The sequence below is a fragment of the Gorilla gorilla genome, chromosome 1 (genome assembly GCF_029281585.2).
Source record: "Gorilla gorilla gorilla isolate KB3781 chromosome 1, NHGRI_mGorGor1-v2.1_pri, whole genome shotgun sequence".
NCBI lineage: Eukaryota > Metazoa > Chordata > Mammalia > Primates > Hominidae > Gorilla > Gorilla gorilla.
Genome location: NC_073224.2, coordinates 25,414,304 through 25,441,704, shown reverse-complemented (window position 1 = coordinate 25,441,704; position 27,401 = coordinate 25,414,304). Strand labels below are relative to the sequence as shown.

At 36.5% G+C, this 27,401-nt stretch overlaps 1 protein-coding gene across 1 annotated transcript in view; it reads left to right on the top strand.

Moving 5' to 3' along the window:
- HEATR1 (HEAT repeat containing 1) overlaps nt 1-27,401 on the top strand; it is a 53,891-nt gene that overhangs the window by 10,034 nt on the left and 16,456 nt on the right. The window contains exons 9-29 of the mRNA XM_019032033.4: nt 394-496; nt 1,863-1,973; nt 2,386-2,503; nt 3,549-3,656; nt 6,483-6,578; nt 7,037-7,125; nt 8,077-8,288; nt 8,588-8,709; nt 9,315-9,506; nt 11,328-11,511; nt 11,654-11,790; nt 13,117-13,309; nt 17,605-17,774; nt 18,173-18,331; nt 19,647-19,889; nt 20,216-20,347; nt 21,717-21,820; nt 21,992-22,135; nt 22,842-22,960; nt 23,056-23,177; nt 25,409-25,537. Of these exons, the coding sequence (XP_018887578.3) occupies nt 394-496; nt 1,863-1,973; nt 2,386-2,503; nt 3,549-3,656; nt 6,483-6,578; nt 7,037-7,125; nt 8,077-8,288; nt 8,588-8,709; nt 9,315-9,506; nt 11,328-11,511; nt 11,654-11,790; nt 13,117-13,309; nt 17,605-17,774; nt 18,173-18,331; nt 19,647-19,889; nt 20,216-20,347; nt 21,717-21,820; nt 21,992-22,135; nt 22,842-22,960; nt 23,056-23,177; nt 25,409-25,537 (2,987 nt within the window). The remainder of the gene's footprint in view (nt 1-393; nt 497-1,862; nt 1,974-2,385; nt 2,504-3,548; nt 3,657-6,482; nt 6,579-7,036; nt 7,126-8,076; nt 8,289-8,587; nt 8,710-9,314; nt 9,507-11,327; nt 11,512-11,653; nt 11,791-13,116; nt 13,310-17,604; nt 17,775-18,172; nt 18,332-19,646; nt 19,890-20,215; nt 20,348-21,716; nt 21,821-21,991; nt 22,136-22,841; nt 22,961-23,055; nt 23,178-25,408; nt 25,538-27,401) is intronic.

Below are 27,401 nucleotides of genomic sequence, written 5' to 3'. Positions count from 1 at the left end.
CAGCTTTTGGTTCAGTAAGGGGGTGGGTACTGAGATACAAGTTTAACCTGTTTTCAGAGATAGTTGATTGGCACCATCACAGCTAATTTGTAATGTGACCTGGGGAAAGACTAATTTTGGACTTTTGTTTTATTATTGTTATAAGCATGATAGTACTTGTTATAAGCATGATAGTACTTGTTAAAAATAGAGAATTTTAGATAAAAGAAAAATGAAGGTGATCTGTACAAAAGAGCTTTGAAAAATATAAATGACTAAATAAGTGGAATGCACTTGTGGAAATAGATAAAAAGCTGGTTTATCTGAGAACGATTTTCTGCTATAAGTGAATTTAATAATGTTAGCTTGCAAAATAAATTTTTCCCAACACAATTTTAATTTTTACATATTAAGGAGAAGAAACTGAAGGAATGGATGGTCAAATCTACAAGAGACACTTAGAAGCTATACTTACAAAAATATCACTGAAGAACAACTTAGACCATTTGTTGGCTAGGTAAGATATTATTTTTGACATGCTTTTGATTGACATTTTTGTGACTCAGTATAATTTTCAAGATTGGTTAGAAATTTCCCAGTATTCCTTTTTAATATATATCTTGTTTTGTCTGTATCATTTCATTAACTGTAAGTACTTAATCCAGTAACTGGCAGCATTAAAAGCAAAAGTAATTTTTCTTGCATGTCTTTAGTGCTTATAGATGAAAATGGAAAGTTAGTGGTTAAGACAAATTTGGGTAATAACTAAATGCAGTTTGTGGCTGTTCGAAGTTTCCTCTTAGTAAATGGACCATAATATCTGAAATAACACATCACAATTAAAACGCAGTAAATGTCATTTAGAAACAATATTGAAGGTAAGCATAGAGTAAGGATTATTTCTTTACAGATAATTCAGTCTTTTTTTTTTTTTTTTTTCTCTTAACGGGCAACTTGATACAGTGAAAAGATGTAGGCGTTGCAGTCAGACATAGGTGTAAATTCTGCCCTTACCACTTCCAGGGCTATAGTAAGTTTTGGAGGTTAGTCTGGATGTAGCTTTGCCATTTTGTAGCATCAAGAGAGTACTTGTGTGTTGGTGTGCATCATTCGTGCCCCTTTGCTCAGAGGGTTGGTTTGTGAATTAAAGGAGAGTGTACACGTGTAGTAATGTTGAGAACATAGGCTCTAGAATCAGACTGGGGCTTAAAATGTGAAACCCCACTCTGTGGCACAGAAGGGCTCACTGAATGTTGCCTTTTATTGCTGTTCTCATGAGCAAATTGGAAGACTTACACCCTAGTTTCTTTTCCTTTTTTTTTTCTTTAAGATGGAGTTTCGCTCTTATTGCCCAGGCTGGAGTGCAATGGCGCAATCTCGGCTCACTGCAACCTTTGCCTCTCAGGTTCAAGCGATTCTCCTGCCTCAGCCTCCCTAGTAGCTGGGATTACAGGCATGTGCCACCATGCCCAGCTAATTTTGTATATTTAGTAGAGACAAGGTTTCATCATGTTGGTCAGGCTGATCTTGAACTCCTGTCCTCAGGTGATCAGCCCACCTTGGCCTCCCAAAGTACTGGGATTACAGGCGTGAGCCACCACCATTTAAAATAGCAATGTAGTCTTGCTATGTTGTTCAGACAGGTCTCAAACTCCTGACCTTAAGCAGTCCTCCTGCCCCGGCCTCCGAAAGTGCTGGGATTATAATGCCAGTGGTGTGAACCACTACACCAGTTTCTTTATCTGTAAAATAAGTATTAAACTATACCTTGTATAAGTATGACAATTAGAGATAATATTTCTAAAGCACTTAGAATATAGTAGGTACTCAATAAATAGTAACTCTTATGTATGCTGATATTTCTGTTTTTTTTTTTTTTACAGCCTTCTGTTTGAAGAGTATATTTCATATAGTTCACAGGAAGAAATGGATTCTAATAAAGTGTCTTTGCTTAATGAACAATTTCTTCCACTCATTAGGCTTTTAGAAAGCAAGTAAGTTATGTGTGTATGTTTATGCTCTTGTAAAGTACTTCCTGTTCTATAAAGATATGATTCACAAGTCACATCTTAATATGCTGAATTGTACAGAGACTGTCTTTTTAAAATTTTTTCTTCAAGAAGGGGCGAGTATCGGAATCAAAAATATTTGAAATATAAGAGGAAATAGTGGTCGTGTGGGGGCTATGGAGAGTATAATTTTTTATAGAGAGACTATTTTGTTATTGGAGTAGTCATAGTAACACACTTGACCAATATCATTTGGTTTTACCTACAACATTTGTTAAAATTTAAGTCACAGTCTCAGTAATTTTTAAGATTTTATGTCTTTCCTTTATATGTGTATGGTGTATGAGATTAATAAATTTATTAAGAATAATGAATTCACTCTTTAATTGCTTCCCAGATACCCCAGAACGTTAGATGTTGTATTAGAGGAACACTTAAAGGAAATTGCAGATCTGAAAAAACAAGAGCTTTTCCATCAGTTTGTTTCTCTTTCTACAAGTGGAGGAAAGTATCAGGTATGTTGTTCTCCAAAGGAATTATGACAATTTGGGGTACATTTGTATGGGTATGTGAAGAGCTCCAGAAGGAAATTTGCCACTTTTTTCCCTTGTGTGGAAAATTTTACAGAGATGACCTTATACAGTTTGCCTAGTTGCCTGAAGTATGGCTCTGAGGCAGGAATAGAATAATTGGAGAAAGGTACAATAATTTGTACATAACTATGAACGTGATACTTATTTCAGGAAAAGTATTGTTTGAGAATTTTGTATGGGATATTCATTAAGAATCATCAGAGGACGGCCTCATGTAGGTTTCTAGCATTCTCTGTCTTTCATCTAGGTCTATGCTTTCCAGTGTACCAGCCACAGATGGCTATTTATATTATTGATTAGCAAGGGGGAGATGGGTTCTATTTCATGATCACATTAAAACTTGAGAAATTTTCTGGTGATTCAAGCCTAAAGCTCTATACTAGAGGTTAGACATTTAAGCAGGAGTTCTTATATTTAGCCTTAAAAACAGATAATTACGAAGAGAAATATGATTGTTTTAGTATTTCTCTTCCATAATTAGACTTTCATTTTTAATGCTGTTGCATTTCCAAATCTTAGGTTGATAGATAGACTTTCTTTTTAGTCTAATTGCGTAAGTGAACTAAGTTGTCACGAATTTGAGTGTCACTATTTGTTATATCATGTAGATGAGTTGCATTCTGTCTTCTGGGAGGTGCTAAAACGGATTTATCTTAGGTGATTTATCAGATATGCATACAAAATACAAAATTACTTTGTGCAATTACTTGACTAAATTAAACCTACACATAGACACAAGTACACATGAAATCATACCATTAACAATACAAATTTTTTCATCTATTGCAACTCATCTGATGTTCTAGAAACAAAGATTTTGCATTTTTTTGTTTGTTTGTTTTCTGTAGTTAGATGGTTGTTACTGAAAATGTTGGGCAATTTGGGGTGGTTTTTTCTGGGTTTTATTCTTGATCATAGACTGTTCAGATTAAGTGAAATCATTTGATAACTATGTTGAACCCTGTAGTTTTTAGCAGATTCTGATACTTCTTTGATGCTCAGCCTGAATCATCCACTTGCTCCTGTGAGAATTCTGGCCATGAATCATTTGAAAAAGATCATGAAAACATCAAAGGTTTGTTTCAGATCGCTTTTGTATATGATTTTTTTTTCTTATGATGAGCAGTGTAATTCTGAATAAGAAATTGAAGTTACCGCCTAGAATTGATAAGTGGGTAATGATACAGATGAGTTGAATAAACCTCTTGAGAGTACCTTAGACTAATATTTAGGACTGTGTATGCCAGTCGTCCCCATTTTAACAATAACCTAATAACAACTGCTTTTATGTTTCCACATTGACAGTTATTTGTTTATCTTTAGTGTTTTTCAAACTGGAATTTGTAGATTAATTCACATAGGTTCATTAATTATCTGAGAATTTTTTTAGTTTTGAAATTTGATTTTGGGCCGGTCACAGCAGCTCATGCCTATAATCCCAGCACCCTGTGAGAAGGATCACTTGAGCCCAAATGTTTGAGACCAACCTGGGCAACATAGGGAGACCCCCTTCTCTATAAAAAAGTTTAAAAAATAAAAAATTAGCCAAGTTTGGTGGCACACGCTTTGGTCCCAGCTACTTGAGAGGCTGAGGTAGGATCTCTTGGGCGTGAGAGGTTGAGGCTGCAGCAAGCCGTGATCACGCCACTGCTCTCCAGCCTGGGTGACAGGGCAAGACTCTTTCAAAAAAAAACCGAGAAATTTGATTTTGATAGTCTTAATTTTAGATGAAGACATATTTTGGGACATTTGAATGATAACTTTTGAACGCTGTTCCATGATTTTGGTGCCTGCACTTTCATTTGTCTTTAAAATGTTAGTGGTTTCAAATATGTATTGAGGCTGACTTTATTTGTAAATAATTTGGTCTAATTTGCATTTATACCAAAAGGCATTGGTATGAAGACTTGGTAATGATGCACATAGAATAGTAGTTTCCAAACTTTAGTCATTCAAGCAGTCCCTGTACAATTTTTGCTAAATTATAAATTACCACTGATAGTAGTATTATTTTCTCACAATTTTTCTTTATTTCAGATGGACTCATTATTTTTTTACATAGCCTTCAAATTGTGGGTGTGAGGTGCTAATTGTATATACATTTTACTACAGTTACTATAATTAAAATAGGAATGCTCCATCTGTGTCATATCTAAAATTATGCACCATGATTTGCATATTTGAGAAATTTCTGGAACAGAGTAAAGCGGTAACAGAGTTTAGTTCCCTTGTAGCACATGGCAGTGTAAACGTGCCGAACTCTAGAACTTGTGTCATAGCAATTAGAAGCAGATTCTTACTACAAGTAAAATCATATGATCAGTAAAATTTAATTTCAGCTAATTACAGCTAATCGCACTAAGTTCATCTTCATTTGAATTTTATTGGTTTTATAGAGTTTTTGGTATTTCCCTTGTAGATTAAAAAAAAAAATTTTGTTTTATGTCATCTATATTTTAAGAAGGAGTTATACTTAATTTTAAGTTGATATATAAACAAAAAACAAACAACATTTAGATCTTTGAGAATGTTTCTTTGAAAGTGGCTGATGTAATATTCAGGTTTGAGAAATGTTGCTTTATTTGATCTGACATGATCTGACATGAATTCTGCTTTTGTAAACTGCCAATAGGTTTATTTTGTCGATATGTTAAATAAATTCATTGAATAATAGTCTTTATTGTTATAGGAGGATTTCAGTGATAAGAAATTCTTCTAGAATAAAGGGGAGTCCTGGAATCTTCTGTTTCTGAAGTTATTCTCATCCTTCCTTCTTCTACTGCCTTTCTCTCCTGTTCTCTGGGTTTGGTTAGTTTTTCGGTGAAGGGCCGGCCCTGCATACATTCACCTTACAGGCTTGAGGATTGTAATTGCAGTTGATGTCCTCCTTTGCATACCATGTTTCATTTTCTTTTCTCCATTGATGACAGGACATAGGTTTTATTCTAAACTCCAGGTTCAGATATATGGCTGCTTATTAGCTCTTGAGGATTTGTTTAAATGATGGGGTCTTGCTATGTTATCCAGGCCAGCCTCAAACTCCTGGGCTTAAGCAATCCTCCCACCTCAGCCTCCAGAGTAGCTGGGATTATAGACATGCACCACTGTGCCTGACTAACTTAATTTTTGTGAATTCTGTGAATTTTCATTTTTCTCCCAGCAGAGTGACCTATGTTTTTTATATTATTTAGTTGCCTGCCACATATAGATAGGGATATATTCGGGTTGATTAGCAGTCGTAGTTTTCTTTCTCTGTGAATGAATATACATTCTTTTCTTTTATTTGTTATATTTAAAAAATGATCTCTATTTTTGGCAGACTGGCTTTGTAGTACATGTCCTTATCCTTGTAAAAATTTAGATAATACTAGCTAGCTTTTAACAGTACTATGTGTAAAGCACTGTGCTACAGACTGACATGTATTTTTTAATCTTCTAACAACCCTTGCAGGTAGGTATTATTTATTAGCAAACCTGTTTTATAGGTGAAAATAGTGAGATCCAGAAAGGTTAAGTGACTTGACTAAAGTTACACAACTAATAAGTGGTAGAGCTAGGATTTAAATTAGACATTCTTATTCTTTAGTCTATATCCCGTCAATATCTGGGCTCTCACTTTAATAAGATGAACTCCTTAACTACAAAAACTATATTTGGAGTATACCATATTTACTGTATTTTCACTGAAAACTTGAAAAGGATTTGTACCAAACAATTATTAATCTCAAAAGGCCCTTTAGCGATTATCTAGTTCTAGTGTGTTTCAGTCCTCATCCAGAGCAGAGCCTGTGTTAGACTGTCATTCTGGAGTGTTTTTCACAAAACCATACTTCCTTTCTAGTGCAAAGCCTTAAGAGATTTTTGGCAACAGCTAAATTAATGTTTTTCTTTTATTGCTCAGGAGGGTGTTGATGAATCTTTCATAAAAGAAGCTGTTTTAGCCCGATTAGGTGATGATAATATAGAGGTTGTTTTGTCGGCTATAAGTGCTTTTGAGGTGAGTGAATTTGTCATTTGTTGAGGTATACAATTTTGTAAATTTCCTTGCCCTTCTCACTTGATTCTCTGCTTGAGACTAGAATATTTTTGGAAATTATTTTTCCATGGGAAATTTGTTCTCTGGAGAGCACAGACTTAAGTCTGGTTAGGAGAAACTCATAGAAATTCACAATTTGATATATTAAGTATATATGGAAGTTGTTCAAACAGGAAAAATGTTTTGTGAATTTTTATATTGCTTTTAACATGTTTTTATCAATAGCAAATACCTTGGGACCTGTGAAAATTGTCTTATGAATGCCACTTTTGAGAAATAGATCTTAAAACTTTTAATTTGTACTAGGATTCCTGGGAGAAATTCCTTATAATTCATTCTTTTTAAAATTCGCATTTAAAAAGCGCCATACATGTTTGAAGCAAGTACAAATCTACTCATGGATATTTTTTTCCCTTTAGATTTTCAAAGAACACTTCAGTTCAGAAGTGACGATTTCAAATCTTCTGAATCTCTTTCAAAGAGCAGAACTTTCAAAGAATGGAGAATGGTATGTATTCATTTCTCCTCATACTATTTTGAATTGATGAAGTTCTTATATCAAGTTCTTTCTATTTCTTTTTTTTTTTTTTTTTAAGGCTTTGATTACATGACCCTTTTGTCGTGGTAGTAGAACAGATCTTACTGTAATACTCTCTTTCATTATACAGTTAATTAATTTGTGTTTGTGTGTGTTCATTATACTGTTCTCTATGTTTGGAATTTCTCTTAATAAAATGCAGAAGGAAGTATATAATGTATGATATTGCGTTCTGGGAAGTAAGATGGGAAGGACTCTCTAATTTGCTACTTTATGTAATTTTTACTTTATAATTAAAAACAAATACCAATGTGTTAAACAAATTAAAAAATAAGTTCAGAGACACATGATACCATCTGTGGTAAGTTTTTAATGAGCTCTGTTTATTTCATTTTTGGCACCAAAGCTTTTTGCAAGAAAAAGTAAGCAAGCTCCATAGAGGATGAGAGTGTGTCTTACGTGTTTTTGTATCTATTGTATGGGTAGATATCTATCATGTAGGATGTGCTTGGTTCATTTTTTTTGAGTGCCTGAGTGAACCTGATTTCTGGTAGAGTTGAGACATCTAGTGTGATATGTCTTATGTTATAGTTAACCTCTAATGATTTCTCTAAGAAAAATTATTATTATTTTTTTTAAGATTAGACAGGATGAGCAGATTAAAAGTATTGTTGGCCAGGCACAGTGGCTCATGCCTATAATCCCAGCACTTGTACAAAAAATAAATAAATAAAAATATTGTCACAGATAACTCTTGTTATTGGCATGGATTTTAAGTGGTGTCTTAGTGTGTCTGAATAATAGTTTTGGTCAGGAGACCAGGATATTGTCAGTTAAGCTGGAGTAATGTAATGATGAATTTTTGCCCAATTGAAGCCTTCCAGTGTGTCTTTCAACCAAGTGTGCTTGCATGTCTTTTAGGTACGAGGTACTTAAGATAGCCGCTGACATATTAATTAAAGAAGAGATACTGAGTGAAAATGATCAGTTGTCAAATCAGGTGGTTGTATGTTTGCTGCCATTTATGGTTATCAATAATGATGATATGGAATCTGCTGAGATGAAAATTGCTATATATTTATCAAAATCAGGAATCTGCTCCCTGCACCCTCTATTAAGAGGCTGGGAAGAAGGTAAAAAATTCAGTTGTTTTTTTAGAAGAAGTGAACAGATAACACAAAAGAAAACAAGGAAAATTTAAAATTTATTGTTGGTCATGCTATATGCCAGTAAGGTCTTTTAAAATTTTTGCCAAGATAAAAAGTATACAGTGAAAAGGAAGCCAATTCATAGACAAATTCAGAATCGGATACAAGGAAAAATAAAAAGCAAACCTTCATAAACAATAGTAAAATGTTTGCCTGAATTCTTCATGTGATTCTTTTGAGTGTTGGTGACATAAGAGGTCTCTGCATTTGATTTTACTTTACAGCTCTTGAAAATGTGATTAAAAGCACAAAGCCAGGAAAACTAATCGGTGTAGCAAATCAGAAGATGATTGAGTTGTTGGCTGATAATATAAATTTAGGAGATCCTTCTTCAATGTTAAAGATGGTAAGTATGTTTTGAAAGTCCACCCCCTGGATTTCTTTCTCATACTCTTATTAAATTCTCAGCTTTTGCTTTACTAGATTTTTCTTAAAAAAAATTTTTTTTTATTCTTGAGTACTTGGTTTTACTTTAAACGTTGCAGTGTTGTTTAATATATTCTGTGCAATGTTTGAAATCTTTAACATTTTATATATTTTTTCAATGTGGATCCATATCACACCCATAAGAATAATATATCCTTTTTACCACCATTTTTTCTCTTTCCCATTTAAAATATTAGTCTTTTTGTTGTTGTTGTTGTTGTTGTTAAAATAGCAAAATATAATCCCAAAGAGGAGAAAATTATCTTTGCCTTATTAAATAAACCTTTGTAAAGGGTTAGATGTGTGATTTAAATACATTAACAAGTTGGCAAGTGCAATTATGTTCATTACAGTTTCTGAAATTATTCTTATAATTACTTAGAAATCAGTGCTTAGTACTTTATAAAGGCTATTTGTCATCTCACTTTAAATGTGAAACACATAATACCTAGATAGACCTGAGTTGAAAAAATTGTTTTATGAAAATCAAGAGCAACTAGTAATAGAGTGTGTTTATTTTTCAAGGTGGAGGATTTAATAAGCATGGGTGAGGAGGAGTCCTTTAACCTGAAGCAGAAAGTAACGTTTCATGTGATCCTGTCTGTGCTCGTCTCTTGTTGTTCATCTTTAAAAGAAACCCACTTTCCATTTGCGATGAGAGTCTTCAGTTTGTTGCAGAAAAAAATAAAGAAGCTTGAAAGTGTCATTACTGCAGTGGTAAGGAAAGCAGAATCTCCAGAAAGTGGGATGTTGAATAAAACAACAGCCTGGCCTATTAGTCACAGCAAAACTGAAAATCAGAGGCGAGATGTTGAGTCTGTGGATACTAGCTGGATGAAATGTGAAGCAGTCTTGGGTAGCAGTGAGATAGTCAGCTAGGCACTCCCTTGCTTTTGCGGAAAGTTTGGTTGAATTATAAAATTTTAGGGTTGCAATATTTTGTATCTGATGCCTGACTCTCCTCTCTTTTATTGTCTTTATTGGATAATTACCCAAGCTACACCTAACTACCTCTAGTGATGAAGAATTCACTTGGTGTGTTAGTGCTTGAACAAAATACTATTTCATTCAATTGTTTACTAAAAATAGATCTTTTAGGCTTTAAACAATTTTAATATTACATAGATGTGTATCCCTCCAGCCTACTACTGTCTTTCATAGTATTACTAAGGGGCATGTTTCAGCTGTTTACATTTGACATGTTTTGAGGTAGCAAGACTTTTTTTTTAATATCTGCTATATGTAAGGATTTTGTTTTTATTTGTCCTCCAAATTTTAGAGGGCTTCTCATTATAGGATTTACTAAATGAATTATATCTTTTTCACATTTACGTATACCCGCAGGATTTTATAAGTTCTGATCATGGCCATTGTTAGCTAAAATGTGTAAACTTTAAAAAGAGTAAAGTCTTCATATTTTGAAAAATAGCCCAGATAGGCCCTTCTTAACTTTTAATTTCTTGGTGTCTTTTGTGAAGTATGATGACCTGAACTATACTGGTTCTCAGTGTTAAAAGTATGGACAAATAGAGTGTTTTATTATACATAAGTAGATAACAGGTTATTTTATATTGCTTTACTTTTAATACCTTTCTCGAGGTCATGAGCATGTTTTCGCCTGTAGCAGCACATTGAGTTAATCAAATCCCTCACTGGAGACGTTACATTGTAAATCTGGCTTTGGGTTATTTTCCTTCTAAGTTATTACTCTGTACTGCTTGTACAGAGTCACATTTGTCATTTTCTTATACCTGTTCTGCATTCTTTTGGCATTTACAGTATAATTTCTAAACACCTAACATTTTGCTACTTGTTTAAAATCATCTGCAGGTTTGGAGATGTTTGCCATGTACCTTATTCAGATTAGTGGTAAAACGGTGAAATGAAAGAATTCCCTTTAACTATGTCTTGGCAATCCAACTGTTTATCTTCCTGTTTTGAAATACACCTATTTTGGCCAGGCACGGTAGCTCACGCCTATAATCCCAGCATTTTGGGAGGCCGAGGCGGGTGGATCATCTGAGGACAGGAGTTCGAGACCAACCTGGCCAAAATGGTGAAACCTAATCTCTACTAAAGATACAAAAATTAGCCAGGCATGATGGCAGGCACCTGTAATCCTTCCTACTCGGGAGGCTGAAGCAGTAGAATTGCTTGAACCTGGGAAGCGGAGGTTGCAGTGAGCTGAGATTGTGCCACTGCACTCCAGCCTGGGCGACAGAGCAAGACTCCATCTCAAAAAAAAAAAAAGAAATATGCCTATTTATTCCTACCCTTTATTGGATAAACAGTTCATATGAATAAAGTTTGTTTTTAGAGATAATGTTTCAAGGTAAGACATAGATAAAATTTAACTTTGTCTTTCCTTGTGAATAGTGATAAACCTCTTTAAAAATCCGACCAAAGCAGTTCTGTTAATCCTTTCCCCACCAAAATGCACACATAAACAAAACTTTTGCATATTATGCAGAGGAATTCATATAACCCATGTTCAGAACCCTTAGTTTGTACTAGTTTTTGTTTCCTTTAACATTTCAGGAAATCCCCTCAGAATGGCACATTGAACTGATGTTAGACAGAGGGATCCCAGTGGAGCTGTGGGCACATTATGTAGAAGAGCTCAACAGCACTCAGAGGGTGGCCGTGGAGGACTCGGTTTTTCTTGTATTTTCCTTGAAAAAATTTATTTATGCACTGAAAGCTCCTAAATCTTTTCCTAAAGGTAAGATACAAGCTGTGAATCTTTTAAATGTGATACTCTGCAAAACTGAATGATTGACTCCACAATGACTGTTTGTCTTGAATAAAAAGCTCCCAGCATGTTCATGTAGGATCTAGCATCATTTCTTTCCATGTCCCTGTAGGTGATATATGGTGGAATCCTGAACAACTGAAAGAAGACAGCAGGGACTATCTGCACTTGCTCGTTGGGCTGTTTGAGATGATGCTCAATGGTGCCGATGCTGTTCATTTCAGAGTTCTGATGAAACTTTTCATAAAGGTACAAGGCTCCTCCTTTTCAGGCGTACTCTACCCTTAAAGAAGATATGGCTGGCCTGCAATCCCAGCACTTTGGGAGGCCGAGGCGGGCGGATCACTTGAGGTCAGGAGTTCGATACCAGCCTGGCCAACATAGTGAAACTCCATTTCTACTAAAAATACAAAAATTAGCCAGGCATGATGGCGGGGCCTGTAATCCCAGCCACTTGGGAGGCAGAGGCAGGAGAATTCGCTTGAACCCGGGAGGCAGAGGTTGCAGTGAGCCGAGATCACACCACCGCACTCCAGCCTGGGTGACAGAGTGAGACTCTGTCTCAAAAAAAAAAAAGATGGGCTGGGCGCAGTAGCTCACGCCTATAATCCCAGCACTTTGGGAGGCCGAGGTGGGCGGATCACAAGGTCAGGAGATCGAGACCATCCTGGCTAACATGGTGAAACGCCGTCTCTACAAAAAATACAAAAAAAATTAGCCGGGTGTGGTGGCGGGCTCCTGAAGTCCCAGCTACTCGGGAGGCTGAGGCAGGAGAATGGCATGAACCTGGGAGGTGGAGCTCGCAGTGAGCGGAGATCGCCCCACTGCACTCCAGCCTGGGCGACAGCGAGACTCCATCTCAAAAAAAATAATAAATAAATAAAAAGATACTGTGGGTTATTTGGGTTATGACAGTTTATAATGTAAACAAAAGTAGACTTGTAAACAGTGAAGAGTATATAATAGTAAGCACAGGCCCCGTAAAAGAGTACAATCACAATACTAATCGGTAGGTTGAATAGAAACTAACATTGCTACACTCCTACTAATATGTTAGGCCCATTACTATATTTAAAAATAACAACAGCCCAGTCTTTTTGATTGGTTAATACCATTTAAAAATGTGAATATTGATGTTCAGAGAGGTTATTTAGCACACGTGAAGTTACTCAGGAAATTTCATCCCCAGCACCAGTGACCTCCATGTTGCCAGGCCCAGTGGTCAGTTCCTGTTCTTGCCTGACTTGTTCTCTCTACAGCGTTTGACATGGAGTTGGCATTGCTCAGCACATTGTTGAAGTATTTTGTTAATTAGGCGTCCCAGATACTGCTCTTGTCTTGGTTCTGTGTTTTCAGGTGCAGGGTTATAGTGAGGCTTCTGAATATCACTCTTCATTGACATCTTCCGAGTTCATTAAAACATGGAATATGGAATAATTTGAAATGATTAGGCAAAGCAAAACTTTGCCTTAAATTATTTGTTTCTTTATAATTGTACACTAGTGAAAAGAGGATTTGGAACCAGCTTATTTGAGTAAGAATTAAAAGTTTGCTTTTTTTTTTTTTTTTAATTAGGTGCATCTAGAAGATGTTTTTCAGTTATTCAAGTTCTGTTCTGTTTTATGGACCTATGGTTCTAGCCTTTCAAATCCACTAAACTGCAGTGTGAAAACAGTGCTGCAGACTCAAGCTCTTTATGTGGGCTGTGCGATGCTCTCTTCTCAGAAGACACAGTGTAAACACCAACTGGCATCCATATCTTCTCCAGGTATTAAAAGTAGCATTGTTATGTTTTGTCATGACCAACTGTTCATACTTTCTCTATATGGTTTATGTAGTTTGGAAAATTATAACTTAAAAAAAAATAGCAGAGGGCAGGCGCGGTATCTCACGCCTGTAATCCCAGCACTTTGGGAGGCCGAAGCAGACAGATCATGAGGTCAGGAGATGGAGACCATCCTGGGCAACATGGTGAAACCCCGTCTCTACTAAAAATACAAAAATTAGCTGGGCGTGGTGGCGTGTGCCTGTAATCCCAGCTACTCGGGAGGCTGAGGCTGGAGAATCGCTTGAACCAGGGAGTTGGAGGTTGTAGTGAGCCGAGATCGTGCCACTGCACTCCAGCCTGGTGACACAGCGAGACTCCATCTCAAAAAAAAAAAAAAAAAAAATCTGTAAAGGCCAGGCGAGGTGGCTTACACCTATAGTCTCAGCACTTTGGGAGGCTAAGGCAGGAGGATCACTTGAGGCCAAGAGTTCAAGACCAGCTTGGACAACGTGATGAGATCCTGCCTCTACAAAAAATACAAAAATTAGCTGGGCGTGATGGTGCGTGCCTGTAGTCCCAGCTACTCAGTTGCCTGAGGTAGGCGGATGGCTTGTGCCTGGGAGGTCAAGGCTGCAGTGAGCCATGTGATTGCACCACTGCACTCCAAACTGGGCAACACAGCAAGACCCTGTCTCAAAAAAAAAAAAAAAAAAGAAAGGGCTGTACATCTATACATATTTTTGGTTACTTCTAAGTATTGCTTTTAAGTTACTGGCACTAGCAAAATCTCACCAAACACAAAAGTTTAATAATAGAAATGGCAGGTGATTATATGAGTTCTTAATAATCAGCTATTCATTTTCTGAGCTGTAGCAGCAATGGGTTAGATATGGAAGTCAGATCATCATAATAAAATTTAATAATGAACTAACAAAAACAAAACCCTCCTGCATTTATCTCTTTTATCAGGCATAAATCATATTCAGGTTCGGCATTCTCTAATGAAATAACTGAAAGTTTAGTATTTTTATAATGTGGAATTGCAAATTTTGCAAAAGATGCAGAATTTCATGAAACAATGAATGCGATATTGAAAAGTGGGTTGATTTACAGAGCTATTGACATGAGGGGATGTGGCAGAATTAGATCAGAGAAGAATGGTTGAAGATGAAAAAATTGATTAGAATAATGGACATGATTAATGCTTCAAACTGTAATGTTATTAATATCAGAGGCGTAGGAGTGGCCCTGGGGAAATTTGAAGATGTCCTTGGTTTTTTCTTCTTTTGTTTTTTGTTGTTGTTTTTTTTAATTCCAAAATTACTCTTTGTAAATGTTCTGTGAAAGCAAGTTAGATGATCGTATACTTTTCCCTGAACAATTCCTCAGTGTTTATTTTTTATTAGTTCTTTGAAAGAGCACATAATTACATTTGTAACCAAATTTTGTTACATATAAAGTAGATATGTAATTTCAAGTTTTATTTCTAAAATAAAATTCCACAAAAGTAATTTTTTATTCACTTACAAAATTTCGGTCTTTATTTTAGGTGAATTTACTGTTAAGGTTTTTCTGGTTATATTTGGATAAGAACAACTCTCTATACATTTTTTAACTTTAATTTTTCAATTAATATGGACATCTTTCCATATTAATAAATGGAAAAATTTATCTTTTTACAGCTGCCTGCAGAGTATTCCATTGTATGGAGATAGCAATTTATTAAAATAGTTATTTTCTGCTAAACTTGTGGGTTTTCAAAAAGATACATATATTTTATTTAGAGATAACTATTTCTGTTTTCCAATTTGGTATTAAATGTTTACTGTCCTTTGACAGTGGCCTCTGAGTCATATATGTCATTTTGACTGTAAATAGCAAGATGGAAGAACTTCAGTTTTCCATTGGTATTGCCCTCTGTGGGCATGCTTGTGTGGAAGAATTTGGGCTTTGTGAAAAAGATACATTGCAGCTGCAGGGGGCTGGGAGGGTCTTTTTTTCTGTGGGGACACTGAATGAACAGTTGTATGCTGCATTTTCACTGCAGCCCGTCAGATGAGGTCAGGTGTGGAATTTTCCACTTGTGTCATATTGGTGCTCCGAAAATTTGAGATTTTGGATTTTTTGGATCAAGGTTGCTCAACCTGTATGAACTTCTTAGGCAGGTTTGAAAGCTTGTCCAGCTTTATCTTAGTATTTCAGAAATGGAAAGTATAATGGAAAATTTCTAGCAAAATATAAATGACCGTAGTTTGCTGCAGTAGATATGAAATAAAGCTTAAATAACTAATTACTGTAAAAGGAATTTAGATATCTCTTTGTTCCAAAGACATGTTTTTAAAAACCCTAGCGCAGTTGGTCTCACAGATGCATTCTTACTAGATCTTTGAAGCAGATTTTTTCAATGTTGTTGAACTGGGCAGGGCATAGAGAAGGGAAGCTTCCAGATTCTTTATTTAAAACTGGCATAACATTGAAAATTGAGAAAGCCTACAGACAAAAACTATAGGTCATGTTGCTTTGAATAATATTATGTAAAAATCCTAAAGAAAATATTCGCAAATAGGCTCTAGCAGCATATTTATAAAAATCATTTACCTAGCTAGAGTTCATGCCCAGAATATAAAATTGGTTCAGTAAAGGGAACTATGTTAATATAATTGACTGTATCAGTGAAGGACAAAATCCATAAAATGTCCAAAGATGTGAAAAGGCATTAGCCAAAAATCAGTAATCCTGATTGACAGCAGAATAGGAGTAACATGATCAAAAATTCCTCAAATCAAAAGCTAGCATTTTCACTTCATAATTGGGAAAACAAAGGCATTCCTGCTGAAATCATCACTGTCATTGAACATGATTCTAGAAGTACTAGCCGGCAGAAATAGACAAGTTTCAAATACTTATGGAATGTATGAATATAATAAAGGCAAAATCAAAGCTCTGTGAGATGGTTATGTGGATTGTTAAATGGGACATCTGGCTATCCATTTGGCAACATTAGGAAGTTTGACTCCAACCTCATTCCTTAGATAGAAATTTCATGTGAACTAAAGATTTAACATAAACTTAGCTCTGGCATTAGAAGAAAGCATGAGGTACATATGATCTCTCCCTCTAAATATAGAGAGAGATACTTTATAAATTCACTTAGAGTGAGGAGGGCCTTTCTAAGCACCAGAAAAAAAGTAGAAGAAAAATTTGACTCTATCATTTCTCTATCAAAAAGTAAAATCAAAACACACCAGTCTGGGACCAAATATTTGTAGAGTACGATGCACAGGTGGGTAATTTCCTGTGCACGCTTGTACAAGGCTGTTTGCGCAGTGGTGTTTGTTGCAGCATTGTTTTGATGACAAAAGAATAGAAACAACCTAAACTTTACCAGTAAGGTACTGGTTTTTAAAATATGGAAAATACATTGGAGTATACTTTACAATTAAAAAAGAATGATTTGGCCGGGTTCGATGGCTCACACCTATAATCCCAGCACTTTGGGAGGCCAAGGTGGGCGGATCACCTGAGGTTGGGAGTTCGAGACCAGCCTGACCAACATGAAGAAACCCCGTCTCTACTAAAAATACAAAATTAGCCGGATGTGGTGGCGCGTGCCTGTAATCCCAGCTACTTGGGAGGCTGAGGCAGGAGAATCGCTTGAATCCAGGAGGCAGAGGTTGCAGTGAGCCGAGATCATGCCATTGCACTCCAGCCTGGGCAACAAGAGGAAAACTCCATCTGAAAAAAAAAAAAAAAAAGAATGATGTAATTTGGATATGTATGTACTTATGGAAAACACTCGCAAGAGTTTAGATGTGTCTGTAATCCCAGCACTTTGGGAGGCCAAGGTGGGTGGATCACTTGAGGTCAGGAGTTCGAAACCAGCCTGGCCAACATGGTGAAACCCAGTCTCTACTAACAATACCAAAATTAGCCAGGCGTGTGGTATGCACCTGTAATCCCAGCTGCTCAAGAGGCTGAGGCAGGAGAATTGCTTGAACCCAGGAGGCGGAGGTTGCAGTGAGCCAAGATTGCACCATTGCACAATGTCCAGCTCAGATGTGATAGTTGGTGTAGAACAGAGTTTATAGTATGCTCTTATTTGTGTATTTTCAAAAGAATGCACCAGGTAACATATGCCTAACCTTTCTCTGGAATATTAAATAATCAAACAGTGAACAGAGAAGGAGTTTGAATTCGAAGGGAAACTTTTTATCAAGTACCTTTGGTACTATGTAAATTTTGTACTGTTTCAGTTTTTAAAATTGTTTCTTAAATTTTTTTTCTTTTGATTTTAGTGGTGACATCTTTACTCATTAACCTGGGAAGCCCCATAAAAGAAGTTCGTAGGGCTGCCATTCAGTGTCTCCAGGCCCTCAGTGGAGTGGCGTCCCCGTTTTATCTGATAATAGATCATTTGATTTCTAAAGCAGAGGAGATCACTTCAGATGCTGCCTATGTTATTCAGGTAAGCTCGTCAGCAAAGAAGATTGAGTGTGTTCATGCCTGTGTGTACTGGAGCGATTTTCTCCATTCTCGACATTTCACTGTAGGGATTTTGATGGACTAAGTCATTGGATTTAGGAACTGATAGGTCAATATCTGTACGTTTGTGTCTCCCTACTTTTGAAAAGGTAGCAATGTCATATTTCAATTTTGCTCTTTTCATTGGATAAAGGATTAGTGTGTAGCTTTTCATAGTAAGCCAACTGTGTGTTTTTAATAACCTTTCTTATTAAGGTTAAGGAAAAATGGAAAATTATAAACAATGTCACATCATTTGGATAAGAGTCTTCCATAATTAATATATTTAGCCTTTGTAGTTTCTTAACCCTTTTTTATCCAATTTTCTTTTTGGTATCTTAGGATTTGGCTACTTTATTTGAGGAACTACAGAGAGAAAAGAAACTGAAATCTCATCAGAAGTTGTCTGAAACTTTGAAAAACTTACTTAGTTGTGTATATAGTTGCCCATCTTATATAGCAAAAGATTTGATGAAAGTACTTCAGGGAGTCAGCGGTGAGGTATGTGCCATTTAAGTGGATTGTACATTCCTGTGATGTTACTAAAGAATTGTTGTAACTGCTTGTGGGTGAAGAAGACAATTGTAAGAGTTGCATGTGTGCACTTAGAAGAGATAAATGTAATATTAATTTGAGAGGGGGATGAGTTGAGGTAGAGAAAAACAGATACAAGATACAAAGACAAGTACTGGTGAGTTTCTTTTTATTTTAAAATTAAATGTGTTGTCCCTGTCTAATCATTAAGTTTATTTTAAATGAACTTAACAGTCTCATGTCTCATGGGGCTGCACTGCTGAAAGAAGCTGTTGGTTCATCTCTGTTTTTCAAGTGAAAATTCTATACAAAGGAATATATTTGGACATGAGTCTATGAAAATTCCAAAATCATTTGCTCGTTTATTATATATATTTAGAGCTTTCATTGTGTTTTCAAAGAAGCTTGTGTTACAAAAGAAAGCAGTTGTGAAACACTTGTTGATGTGATGGCATGTGCTGACCAACATAAAAAAGGTTCTTTCATCCCAGTGTTACAGAAATGCCTGTGTGCTTCATCAGTCCTAGACTGACTGTGGTCTTAGAGAACTAAAATGAGTCAAATGGATTGAAGACCATTTGATTACACTTTCTTGGTAGGAACAAACAGGTTGCATTCAGCCCTTAGTTGTCCCTGGTATAGTTTAAATTAATAATTGACAAATTTCTTGGGTAAAGGACCAGATAGGAAATATTTTATGCTTTCGGGGCCACACAGTCTCTGTTGCAGCTGCTCATCTCTGCAGTTCTATCAGGAAAGCAGCCACAGACAGGGTGTAAACAAATGAGCATGGCTGTGTTTCAGTAAATAAAATTTACAAAAACAGGTGGTCTGTTGAATTTGACCTGCAAGCCATAATTTGCTGGCCCGTAGTTTAGCAGTTAAAGATTCACATACATAATTTGAATTAATATTAATTATACCAAGTTGGAAACATTGAAGGACGCATACAGTGTTTTAGGGAATGTTAAACTTTATTTTTATTCTCTAAAGTTTTAGTTTGTGTTTTCTGTTCTCAAGTCTTGAGGGATGCTCACAGATTATCTTTCTGCTCATCTCTGAAGGGTTTAGCACTTTTGAGCATTACACATGAACTGTCAGAAAGGACCTGAGTGCCTTAGTATGAATTAATAGCTGTCTCCATGTCTAAGAAGTTACCATCATTGGGTTTTTTCCTCCAGGCTAAACTCCCATCTTCCAGCAGGCTTTGAGTGTCTCTGTAGAGTGAGCAAAAACATATCAGTATACGTAACTATTTACTACTAAGTCTTTCGATGTTTAGATGGTGCTTTCTCAGCTATTGCCTATGGCTGAACAACTGCTAGAAAAGATCCAGAAGGACCCCACAGCTGTGCTGAAAGATGAGGCCATTGCTCTGCATCTCACTCTGGGAAAGTATAATGAATTTTCAGTTTCCCTTTTAAATGAGGATCCGAAGAGTCTAGATATATTTATAAAAGCTGTGCACACAACAAAGGAACTTTACGCAGGAATGCCAACCATTCAGATCACAGCCCTTGAAAAGGTCAGTGATTTCTTTCAGAAACTAAGGCATAGCATGTTCAAGCATTTAAAGGTAGAAGGCAACAGGAACAGCGTTAAAAAAAAAAATTAATATTTTATTTGGAGAAGATAGTTACAGGTGGACTAGACATGTTTTAAAGGAAAATGATGTATTTGACCCATTTTTGAAAACTGAACGTTGTACATGGGTTATTAAAAAGAATTGCATTTTAACTGACAAAATTAAATGGGAAACAATTTGTATTTTGAGAGAGGTTGATATAAAAATTATTTCTGGAATTTAAACTTGTTCACTGAACTCAGTTGCCTTTTTTCTACCCCCTCTAGATTACAAAATCATTTTTTGCAGCCATATCAGATGAAAAAGTTCAGCAGAAGCTTTTAAGAATGTTGTTTGATTTATTGGTGAACTGTAAAAACTCACATTGTGCTCAGACTGTCAGCAGTGTTTTTAAAGGGGTAAGCTGCAAACTTCTTGTAATTTTTTTATTAATGTTTATAGTCTCTTCCAAGGGACACCACGTTTAAGAGTCCTGCATTTTATAGTGCTTGTAAGAGGTCAGATGTTACCATTAACAAAAATCATGGAAAAGTAAGTCATAGAGAGGCATAAAATAAAAATTTTAAATCTTTACCATTATTTTATTTTATGAAGTATTTGTTAATTTTAACCAGATAGGGTGTGTAGGAATATGTGTGTGTGTGATCTTTCTCATATTAGATGGAATCTACCTATTCCTTTATGCAAGGAATAGGAATGAGTCAATGGCTCAGTATTGAACTGGGTAACATTATTCTACTTAATTTAAATAGTTGTTTAATGACATATAATGGAATTGAAATTCTGCTTGTTGGTTTTATACGTATATTGAAACCTAGTTATTATCAGAATAGCCACCTGGTTATTCTCTTTTTTGAATACAGAATAATACAAAGTTCTAGTATCTAGATTCAGCAGTTCTCAGAATTTTAACATATTAATCTTTTTTCCTTCTTTTTCTTTGCTGAAATATTTTAAAGTAAATCTCAAAATGTCATGCGCTTTCATCCCTCTGTACTTCAGTGTGCATCTTTTGAAAAGTGGATATGACTACAATGCCATTAGAAGTAAAAAAAAAATAATTCCTTGGTATTATCTAATACCTAGTTCATAATCATATTTCCATGGTTATTTCAAAAGTATTTTTTGTAGTTGTTTTCTTTGAATCAGAATCCAAAGATTTAGTTGTGATGTTAGAACCTTATAAAAAGAGATATCTGGATCCCACCCCATATCTAAAGAATCTCTGGGGCAATAAATCTGTTTTTGTGCATGTGTGTATATGTCTTATTCCTTCCCAGCTGATTAGAATATACATATCTCATCCGGCACTTGGAAACAATTGGTATGGATGATTCTGTATTGCATTACTAGTTGTCCACTCTAAGGGATGAACATAAAATTGAGTGACTCTGGACTGGAGAAGTGATACAGCATCATAATCAAGACAAGTGCAGGGCTGTAACTTGAGACTCCCAAGACAAATTGTATAGAAAGCGAGTGCATGGTAGTAGGAGAGCTTGGTTAAAATGAAAATCTGAAGTTGAATTTATGTTGGCTAGTGCTTTTGGTGTATGCTCTTCCCTACTTTGCTTTCTTCTCATTCTGGTTTTTCAAGAAGTCTGTAACAAGGTAGTAGCATCCAGTGCTGAGGGGGGGTTCAGATGCATATCCAGTAAGTCATTCTTCCCTCTTAATTGAATAAATCCTTCCTAGGGGTTAACATTTATTGCTCTAATTTTATCCCAATGGATTATATCATCAACTCTTCTTCCTTCAATATTTCAGATTTCTGTTAATGCTGAACAAGTCCGAATAGAACTGGAGCCACCAGATAAAGCTAAACCCTTGGGCACAGTTCAGCAAAAAAGAAGGCAAAAAATGCAGCAGAAGTAAGAGCTACAAATGCATTGAGCACATGCTGTTGTTCCCCTGACTCTGAATGTTATGAAACCATTGGAACTTTTTGATACCCATCAATTTGCTCTAATCAGGCACAATGGTTTTTACTTAGCACATGATAGAGTTTGCTTTTCCAACTTTTTGTCTTCTCCATTTTCCAGAAAATCACAAGATCTAGAATCTGTTCAGGAAGTTGGAGGTTCTTACTGGCAAAGAGTAACTCTCATCCTGGAATTACTGCAGCACAAAAAGAAGCTCAAAAGTCCTCAGATATTGGTGCCAACTCTTTTTAACTTGCTATCAAGGTAATGACACTTGGCTTTGATCTGTGAGAGAACAGGACTCTAATTCTTGCCCATCTTATCTAACAGTCTCTTTTCAACATACTCTTCTCTTGTTTAGATAGTCTGTAAAATAAAGCAAGTACTATAGGTGAAATTAAAAGATTGGTTTTAGGTATCCATTGCCGGTGCCCCAAACTGACCTTAGTGTCCTGTGTCATGTAGTAAATGGCCACTCACTGTACAGCCTACTTTCCTCTGAACTTTTCAGTAGCATGCCTGGGACGTCATTACTTGCATTTCAGGATGTAGTGTTGAATTTATGTAGATATAGATATGTGTATATATAGTGTTTGCTATCTAAGTATATTTTCATATATATAGATGTATATATTCTATATACGTAGATTTGTGTGTGTGTGTAAATTGAGTATGAATTGTAGCGTGTGCTTTCATGTGAAAGGCAAAGTAATTCTGAAGGTTGTCCTGTAAGATTCCAGATAGGCTAATGGAAAGTGCAATAGAGAGGACGTGGAATTTGACATAGCGCCTGTCTATATGAGAGAAAATTAGAGTTAGAAATCTTATATCTTATTTCTAGACTTCATGTTTAATGATAGTATTTTAGTTATTCCTTATCGAATATGAGTTCTGGACAATGGCCATCAATGTAACAATGAATTTTACAACTTTTACATTTCCCATCATTTCTCTTTTGGGTGTCCTGAAGATGTTTAGAACCCTTGCCACAAGAGCAGGGAAATATGGAATACACCAAACAATTAATTCTTAGTTGTCTGCTCAACATCTGCCAAAAACTATCTCCAGATGGTGGCAAAATACCCAAAGGTAGGTACTTTTTGGAAGGAAAGGTTAGAAAAATTATCTACTTTGAGTGTGAGTGTACCTGCCACTTAGGGTTTTTGTCTTTCTCACCATTGTAGATATTTTAGATGAGGAGAAGTTCAATGTGGAGTTGATAGTTCAGTGCATCCGCCTTTCGGAGATGCCGCAGACCCATCACCATGCCCTCTTACTTTTGGGCACTGTTGCTGGAATATTTCCGGTAAGCGTTAATGATATAAGATTTTAGCAGATATTTCAGATATTTTTCTTCCACAGAAATGCACTGGCACCTATTGATTTTAAATTTAATCAATTAGGCTTTGGAATCTTCCAGCACTGGTGAGACTCTCAGCCCTGCCTCTTCATAGCTGGGACTGTATGAGCCAGTTGATCTTGCTAAGCTTTGGTTTCCCTTTTTATCAAGTGGGAATAATAACCTTCTTCACTGGATTGTTAGGGGAATTCAGTTGGATAATTTGTGGTTAGTACTTAGCATAATACCTGGCACACTATTTATCTAATAAAACAGTAGGTATTGGTGTTAATTGGGAAAAGTTAATATCTCATTTATCCTCAAGTAATCCTCAAAATAACCTTTAACCAGTGACTTAAGAAAATTAATTTGATCATAAACTATGTCATTTAAAGGAATCATGTCCCTTTTATGAAAAATATCATTTAAACATTTGTAAAGAGATTGAAGCTATTTTCATATTGAGGATTTGAGTCAGAGCTCCTTAACCTGGGGTTCTCCATGAGCTTTAGGGGGTCTTAATCTACTGAAATCATATGCAAAGTTTTATCTATATGGGATTTTTTTTTTCTTGTAAGAGAGTCTGTGCTTCTCAAAGGGGTTGATAATCCAGAAACAGTTAAGAATCATTAATATTTTTTCTGTTTTTATTGAAATATAGTTCAGATGCCATAAAATTCACCCATTTAAAGTATACAATTAAGTGATTTTAGTATATTCACGAAGTTTGTGTAATCACCACCACGATCTACTTGAAGAGTATTTTCATCACCCCAGAAAAGAAACTCTACACCCATTAACTGTCACTCTTCCTCTCCCTCCTCCCTGCCGCTGCCACCGTCACCACCAGCACCACCACCACCACCACCACCATGACCACCACCCTGCTCCTGGCCACTAGTAATCCATTTTCCGTCTCTATCAATCTGCCTCTGCTGGACATGTCATATAAATTGAGTCATACAATATGTGGCCCTCTGTGTCTGGTTTCTTTTGCTTAGCATAATGTTTTTGTTTGTTTGTTTGTTTGTTTGTTTGTTTGTTTGTTTGTTTTGAGACGGAGTCTCGCTCTGTCGCCGAGGCTGGAGTGCAGTGGCGCGATCTCAGCTCACTGCAAGCTCTGCCTCTTGGGTTCATGCCATTCTCCTGCCTCAGCCTCCCGAGTAGCTGGGACTACAGGCACCCGCCACCACGCCCGGCTAATTTTTTTGTATTTTTAGTAGAGACGGGGTTTCACCGTGTCAGCCAGGATGGTCTCGATCTCCTGACGTCATGATCCGCCTGCCTCAGCCTCCCAAAGTGCTGGAGCTACAGGTGTGAGCCACCGTGCCCGGCTGCTTAGCATAATGTTTTTGAGGTTCATTCTTGTTGAAGCTTGAATCCGTATTCCTTTTATGGCTGAATAATATTGTTGTATGTGTATGCCACATTTTGTTTATCTGTTCATCGGTTGATGGACATTTGGGTTGTTTCTACTTTGGGGCTATTATAAATTATGTTGCTATGAATATTGTAGACATGGTTTTGTGTGGACATGTTTTCATATCTCCTGGGTATATATACCTAGGAGTGGAATTGTTGGGTCACACGGAATTTTATGTTTAACTTTGGAGTAACTTGCAAGACTATTTTCCATAGTGGCCACACCATTTTGCTTCCACCAGCAGCCTGTAAAGTTCCCAATTTCTTCACATCGTTGCCAGTACTTGTTACTGTCTTTTTTATCGCCAGTCTAGTGGGTGTGAAGTAGTATTTGTGCTTATATTCTTTTCGTATGAATTTTTTCTTTGAAGAGATGTCTTTTCAAATCGTTTGCCTGTTTTTTAATCAGGTTATTTCTCTTTTTATTGGTGAGTTGTAATGAATCGTTGAAATGGAAAATGTTAACCTGAGCAGGAATATCACTTGTGGCCAGGAGTTCAAGACCAGCCTGGGTAACATAGCGAAACTCCATCCTTACAAAAAAGAAAAGGAAAAAAAATTAGCTGGGCAGGGTAGCATGCACCTGTAGTCCTAGCTACTCAGGAGGCTGAGGTGGAAGGATTGCTTGAGCTTAGGAGTCCAAGGTTTCAGTGAACTGTGATCACGCAACTGCACTACATCCCAGCCTGAATGACGGAGCGAGACGCTATCTCTTAAAAAAAAATTAGTAGAAATTAATAGAAATAAAAAATGTTGATAGTTGTGTTTTCTTTCAGGATAAAGTTTTACACAATATCATGTCTATTTTTACATTTATGGGAGCCAATGTCATGCGCCTAGATGATACTTACAGTTTTCAAGTTATTAACAAGACAGTGAAAATGGTTATTCCCGCACTTATTCAGGTAAGGTCTCTTTATACCATCGTGGGGTTTCTTTTTTTAATTTAAAAATTTTGCATATAAATGACATTAAAAGCCTTTTTTTTAAAGTTTTTTTGTTTTTTTTTTTAATATCCTCAACAATTGTATAAAAGCCTTTCTGAAATGCTCAAGTACATTGCCCTTAAGTTTTAGAACATTGAAGCTAAGAAGCAGTCTTGGCAATGTCTTTCTCAATAATGTAAACAAACGTGTTATAGCCGGTTCTGCTGTGCTGTGAGTGTGTAACTGTAAGTGTCTTAACATCATTCGGGTGGGGTAAATTTACATCCACCATCTATTCAGGACATTGCATCAGTTTGATAATACCTTCTTACATGTTGATGAGGCTAGGAACTTTTAGAGCTACAGTGACAAATTTGTTAACATGCAGTTTAGCAAATGTTTACCAAGCATTCTCTAAGAGCTAAACTCAGAGAGAGAGGTGAGATGTTCTCTCTCCCAGTAAGGAATGAACAATTCAAAAGTTAAAAGTAGCCTCAAGAGTAAAAGAGCTTGTTCATCTACTTGAGTTGTCTATGTACCCTTCACTCGTTAATTAATGTCTTTTCTCATGCTATTGACCGTCTGAGGGATGACCATATTCAGCACCTTCTTTTAACCTTAGTATTAGATTGGTGTTCTCAGTGTCCACCACATTGGCAAGTATAGGATATATACCTAAAAAGAAAAATAATAATATGCATTTATATGATCAGTGCCAGTCGAATAAGTAAATGCTAAAGAGTTCAGAATAGGGGAAAGTCTATATGGGCCAGGATGACCAGAAAGTTCTATAAGAAATAGAATTTGTACCGGTGTGAAAGAAGGATAGGATTTGTTCAGTGATGGCAGAGCCAGTAGTATGAGAAAAGGCATGATCTAGGAATGTGCACAGCATGTTTGAAGAATGTAATGGTGATTGATTGATGGAGAGCAGAGGGTTGAGACAGGTAGATGTTGGTTTATTCATTCATTCAAGTGTTTTCTGTCATTCTTTCTGTCATTTATTCAACAACTATATTTTGATCACCAATACCTGGAGTAAAATGGTTCAAACTTTATTCTGAAAGCAGCAGGAAGTTGTTGGCCTTTTCTGTGCTCTGCTTATCTTCATTCTTCTTGAGGCACAACCCAAATCCTGCGTGATTTGTGCAGCCTTCCCAGGCAGTCTAAGCAGGGTTGCTATCAGTGTCACATATTTGGCATCTGCCATTACTGCCTCCTGTTATCTTTTCACACATGTATTCTGTTTCTTTTGTTTGTTTGTTTGAGACAGAGTTTTGCTCTTGTTGCCCAGGCTAGAGTGCAATGGCATGATCTTGGGTCACTGCAACCTCCGCCTCCTGGTTTCAAGTGATTCTCCTGCCTCAGCCTCCTGAGTAGCTGGGACTACAGGCACGAACCACCACGCCAGGCTAATTTTGTATTTTTAGTAGAGATGGGTTTAACCATGTTGGCCTGGCTGGTCTTGAACTCCTGACCTTAGGTGATCTGCCCAGCTTGGCCTCCCAAAGTGTTGGGATTACAGGCGTGAGCCACTGCGCCCAGCCATGTATCCTGTTTCATACAGAAAATAAATCTCCTTTGGGGCAGGGCTCATATCGTACACTTTGTATTTCCCTCAGGGCTAAGTAGCGCTTGGGACATGACAGGTACTTACTGAATATTTATTGTCAGGCCTTTGATTATTAAAACTCTTGTGGCTGAGTGTGGTGGCATGCACCTGTAACACCAGCACTTTGGGAGGCTGAGGTGGGATTATTTGAGGCCAGGAGTTTGAGAACAGCCCGGTCAACATAGCAAAACCCCGTCTCTACAAAAATTTTTAAAAAGTGGTGGTGGGGTC